Below are 6,085 nucleotides of genomic sequence, written 5' to 3' on the forward strand. Positions count from 1 at the left end.
CCCAGCACTCGGGAGGCAGAGGCAGGTGGATCTCTGAGTTCAAGGCCAGCCTGGTCTACATAGTGAGGTCCAGGACAGCTGGGGCTACAGAGAGACCCTGTCTCAAAAAAAAAAAATTATATTTAACCCCTATAAACATTCTTTTTCCTTTTGAGACAGGGTCTCCCGGTAGACCCAGCTGATCTGAACTCACTATGTAGACCAGGCTGGCCTTGAATTCAGAGATCCGCCTGCCTCTGCCTCCCGAGTGCTGGGACTAAAGGCATGTGCCACCACGCCCGGCAATCTTAAATACATTTTATTAGTTTGTATAGCCAAGGTTGACCTCAAGCTTGCTGTGTAGCCAAGGACGACTTTGAACTTCTGATCCTCTTGCTTCCACCTCTTGAATACTGGGACTATAGGTGTGTGCCATCACACTGAGTCTTATGGTGCTGAAGATCACACCCCGGGCTTCATAGTACGTCAGAGAAGCTGTCTACCAACAGAATGAATCCCCAGCGTCTTAAGTAGCCTTAACTGTTACTATATACATACAGGCATGAAAAATCGCTAGTCCTTTGAGAGCATGCATATATAATGAGCAACCTTTCGCATATTATGTTCAAGGGAAAAAGAAAGTACCAGAAACTATTTAGAAATAATAGCAAAAAAGGTAAACAGTCACAGGTGGACTAGATTTCACAACATGACTTGAATTTTTAGCTCTACACAAATAAGACAACTAGACCAAAAAGTGATAGTTCAATTTTTAAATTTATGTGTTTGAGTGTTTTGCCTGCATGTATATAAGTGCACCCATGTCATGCAGTGCCCACAGAGGACTAGCGATTTTTTCGGATCCCCTGGAACTGAAGTTAGGGTTAGTTGTTAGCCACCCTGTGGGTGCTGAGAACCGAACTTAGGTCCTCTGCAAGAGCAGTCAGTGCTCTTAACTGCTGAGCCATCTCTCCAGGACCCCAGAAAGTAATATTTCAAAGTAATAAAAATTATGAAGGAATCATATGGATGCATTTAATTCAAAATAAAACATTTCTTTACTAAAAAGTGAGAGCAGTGGAAGCTGGAGACCTGGCCCAGCAGTTAAGAGCACTGGCTGCTCTTGCAGAGGACCCAGGTTTTGTTCCCAGCACTCTAGTGGCAGCTAACCATCATCCATAACTCTAGTTCCAGAGGATCTGATGCCCTCTTCTGGCCTCAGCAGACATTGCACAACTCAGGTGCACTTACATGCAGTATACTCACGTAAAATAAAAACCATAAATAAAGGGATGGAGAGATGGCTCAGTGGTTAAGAGCACTGACTGCTCTTACAGAAGACCCGGGTTCAATTCCCAGCACCCACATGGCAGCTACGAACTGTCCTTAACTCCAGTTCCAGGGGAATCCGAAGCCCTCTTCTGACCTCCGCAGCACTGCACAACATGGATGCAGTCACACACATCACACACACATGTATTTGAGGCAATACACTCATACACATAAAATAAAAATAAAAAAGAAGCTTTTAAAAAAGCAAGCAGCTTTTAAAAATAAATAAATAAACAAAATATTTTAAAAGTGACAGCAAGTAGCTGGGTATAGTGGTACATGCCTTTAGTCCCAGCACTTGAGAAGCAGAGGCAGATAGATCTCTGTGAGTTCAAGGTCAGCCTGGTCTACATAGGAAGCTCCACGCACAGAGAGACCCCGTCTCAAAAAGACCCCCCCAAAAAGTGACAGCAGGCGTCATTCTGTGAATTGTGCTACTATGAATGAACTTGGTAACAAGGAAGCAGGGACTGTTTTAGAGGTTCCAAGAGATGCAATAAGATAAAATGGAATAAGTCATGTAAATATTAGAAGAAAGTTGTACTTCTTTGCTGAAGATAAGATTTTTTTTAACCTAGAAATTCCGAAATATGATTTTTAAATTACTAGAAGGGCTGAGGGTGTGGCTGAGTTAACAGAGTGCTTGCTTAGCATATACAAAGCCCTTGGTTTGCTTTCCAGTGCCACATAAAACCAGGTGTGGTAGTGTACTTGGGAGGTAGTGGAAGGAAAATCAGAAGTTCAGGGTCATCCTTTGCTATACTGCAAGTTTGAGGTTAGCCTAAGTTATATGAGACCTCATCTCAAACAAGAAAGGGAGGGAGTGTTACTAGAATGAGACTTCTTTTCTCACAAGATGACCCTGGCTACATACCGATCAAATAAAGCCCTCTTTCAAATAAGTGGATGAACCTATAGGAAAGTAACAAAAAAATCTGTTGAAGTTAGGAATGAACTAGAGCCATAGGATCATGCTGGTGCAGCTTGGAAATAGATTCAGATCTTGATTACATAGTTTTGCTATACTGAGGAGACTAGGGACAATCTCTGACCTTTGAAGGCCAGGGAGCTGTATCAAATTAATCTGCATGAGGTTATTCATGCTCAAAAGCTGGAAAGCAGCACCTCAAATAAGTCCTTATGCACAGGTCTCAACCACCCTCAGAAAGCTTCAACAAATCCCTTATGACTAGTTTTCACAAACAGAAGTACAAAAACCATAGAATACCTAAAGAATTAGGCTTCTATGATTTGTCCCGAGCCCTTAAGTGATTCTTACAAAACTCTTTGAGGTATAAACATTAATATTTCTACTTTTTTGAGTTAAGGAAACTTAAAATATAGAGATGCCTCATGATTTGCCCAAGTTGCTCAGCTTTATATTTAAATATAGGATCCAGCTTCACAATTCAAAATATACGTAATGTATGCTGCCTTTCAGGAGTGTGAGTCAGCAGAAGCAGCAACAGGATGAGTTTTTAAAGTCTTTAGTTATATAATGAAGAAAGAGAAAAGGAATGTGCCTCAAGTTTAAACAAAAAAGGATGTTGGTGAAAATCATTAAAGATGAAGAAGTTATGGAAAATAAAAGTTGGAAAGGAAAATATAAGATTATTTTTGGTAAGGAGGTATTTGTGTGTCTAAAATGTCCAGGAGGCCGCAACACATGGTGTATAAAGCCTGCCTGCTATGGGAGACTGGCTGAGCCCCCAGTTACCAAAAGAACAAGGAACAAAAGGAAAAGCTTTAAGTTAGTGTGGCGGTGCACACTGTGATCCCAGCACTGAGGAGACAGGAGTAAGAGGCTTAGTGTAGGGTGAAGCCAGCTTAGTGAACATAGGGCCACAAATCAAGACTCTTAAAAAACAGGATAAGGTATAAGATGAAATTGTTAAAAAAACTTTCAAAGGAATTTTTTATTGTTTGCTTTCTTTGGTTTCTTGAGACACGGTCTCTCTGTAGCTCCAGCTGGCTTCAATCTCACAGAGATCTACCTGCCTCTGCCTCTCAAATGCTATGGCTTTTAAAGGCATGTGCCACTGCCTCTGGTTTATTTATTTATTTTTATTTTTGAGATGAGGTCTCACTGTGTAGCCATGACTAGCCTAGAGCTCTGCTCTGTAGGAATTTTGTATTGTTTGCTTTCTTTGGTTTCTTGAGACATGGTCTCTCTGTAGCCCCAGCTGGCTTCAATCTCACAGAGATCTACCTGCCTCTGCCTCTCAAATGCTATGGCTTTTAAAGGCATGTGCCACTGCCTCTGGTTTATTTATTTATTTTTATTTTTGAGATGAGGTCTCACTGTGTAGCCATGACTAGCCTAGAGCTCTGCTCTGTGGACCAAGATGGTCTTGAACTCACAGAGAATCCCAGCACTTGGGAGGTAGATAAGGAATTCAAGGTCATCCTTGGCTACATGACACCCTATTTCAAAACACCAGGAAAAAAGGAACAAAAATCTTAATACACTTAAGAGAGAAAATATATTTACTTTATGACATTACTATCAAAGCCAAGAGGAAAAGGTGAAAAGGATGTATTATTGAATAAAATTTTATGAGACAAGCTATTATAAAAATATCAGGTGTCAAATGGTAGATTAGAAAAATATAAAGTTAGGTAAGGGATTTTATATATATAATGCACAAAGAGTTCTTAGAAATAAGACAACCTAGTTGAAAACAAGGACAATATGAAGAGACATGTTAAAGAATTGTTCCGAAAGACCAATAAGCTTGCCTAGTGTGTAGAAGGCCCTGATTTCCATCCCCAGCACTACACACTTGCCAAGAAAAGATGCTATATCTCATCAGGACTTATCAACAGTGAAATGTAATGTGGCAGAAATTAAAGTGATATGAGCACATGTTCCTGAGGGAAGCTCAGTTCCACAGCACAGATTCTTTGAACCAAAAGTTATACTTCTATATGACAAAATAGTACTAACTGAATTCTCCTGAGAAGAATATTTATATTTATATAAGGAGAAGGAATTCCAGGGGCTGAAGAGCTGGCTCAGTGGTTAAGAGCCCTGGCTACTCTTGTAGAGAGCCCAGATTTAGTTCCCAGCACCTGCACAGTGGCTAACAACAGTAACTCCACTTCCAGAGGATTCCATTCCTTTTTCCAGCCTCCACAGGCATTGTACACACAGATGCACATACATATATGCCAGCAAAACACTCATACACATAAAATAAAAATAAATTTAAAAATTTTAAGAATTACAGCATATCTACCAATAGGTACATGTTATATAATTTTTTAATTATTATGTGTATGAATGTTTTGCCTGCATGTATGTAAGTGCATCACATGCATGCAATACCCATAGAGGTCAGAAGACAATGTTTGATCCCCTGTAACTGGAACTAGGGATAGCTGTTAGCCACCATGTGGGTGTTAGCAACCAAACCCAGGTCCTCTGAAAGAGCAGCTAGTGCTCTTAAAGGCTGAGACATTTCTCCAAACCTATAGATTTATTTCTATAAATAAATATAAATGACTTTAAGTATTCATAACATCAAGTATTGGGGATAGAAAAGAGTAGTGCTCCCCTGTCCTGCTAATGGAAATGGATATTCAAACAGGCCTTCTGGGGGCCAATTTGGCAGTGTTTTGATGTTGAATATATCTGGTAAGCCTGCAGGAAATATGACAGGGGGCATGTATGAACACATACTGGAAGCAGTAGAAGTCAGGAGCCAGGCATAATAGTACCCACCTGTAATCTCAACACTTGGATGGTTAAGACAGGAGAATTTAAAGTCCAAACCAGTATGAACTACATAAAGAGACTTCATCTCTAAAAACAGAAAAAAGGCTGTGAAGAGCTGGGTAAGTAGTGCATGTTTGTAATCCCAGAAAAGACCCTGAAGCGAGGGGAATCTGGAATTTTGGGCTAGCCTAGGCTATAGAGCAAGACCTCAGCTACTAGAAACACTGAGCGGAAGCTGACAAAATACAGAGTAATACTGAATGACACAGAATAGTAGTTTTGCCTGGTAAAGGGACTGGCCCAAGAGGGTTATGAGGGAGCTTCTAAAGCAGAGGGAGTGTTGTGCCTCAATAGGGGCTTAAACAAGTGTGTGCATTTGCCAAAACTGATAGATTTCTGCTTGTCAGGTGTTTGGCCAGATGTGGTATCATACCTGGAATCACAGCATTTGGGTACTTAGGAGGCTGAGGTAGAAGAATGTAGACTTCTAGGCCAGCCTGGGCTATATGGGGAGACCTTGTCTAAAGGAAATAGCATTTCACTAAATGTAGATGATATCTTTTTTTTTTTTTTCCCTTAAGTTATGGGTATGTGTGAGTGTATACAGGTGAGTGCAGGGGCCCACAGAGGCCAGAGTGGTTGGATCCCTTGGAGCTGGAAATTACAAGATTTTGTGAGCCACCCAGTGGGTGCTGGGAACTGAACTCAGGTCCTCTAGAGGAGCAGCAAGCACTCTTAACCACTGAGCCATCTCTCCAAGCCCATACACGGTATCTTCATTTTAAAATAGTGGGAGAACCAGGACTGTGGTGTATGCTTATAATTCCAGCACTCAGGAGGGGAGTCCAAAGGATGGCAAGTTTGAGGCCAGCTTGGTCTGTATTGTTAGACCTGCGCTATAAAGAAAATAATAAAAATAAAATGGTGGGGAAAAGATAACCAGGGAACATTACTTAAGTGTATTTACCATTTGAAGAATGTGAGGTTTTACATGAAATTTTTATAATACTTATATTTAGAGAAGCTGGTTGAGAATGAGGCAGAAAGAAGAAAGAA

General features: G+C 40.7%; 1 protein-coding gene across 5 annotated transcripts in view; it reads left to right on the forward strand.

The window, feature by feature from the left end:
- Positions 1-5,082, forward strand: part of Atf1 (activating transcription factor 1) — a 54,905-nt gene extending 49,823 nt beyond the window's left edge. For all 5 annotated transcript variants that reach the window (XM_029565755.1, XM_029565757.1, XM_029565756.1 and 2 more), the window contains one exon: positions 4,954-5,082. In XM_029565755.1, the coding sequence (XP_029421615.1) occupies positions 4,954-4,969 (16 nt within the window). In that variant the 3' untranslated portion in view covers positions 4,970-5,082. The remainder of the gene's footprint in view (positions 1-4,953) is intronic.
- The last annotated feature ends 1,003 nt before the right edge of the window (positions 5,083-6,085 follow it).

This window comes from Nannospalax galili, unplaced genomic scaffold (assembly GCF_000622305.1).
Source record: "Nannospalax galili isolate Female #2095 unplaced genomic scaffold, S.galili_v1.0 scaffold4379, whole genome shotgun sequence".
NCBI classification, from domain to species: Eukaryota; Metazoa; Chordata; class Mammalia; order Rodentia; family Spalacidae; genus Nannospalax; species Nannospalax galili.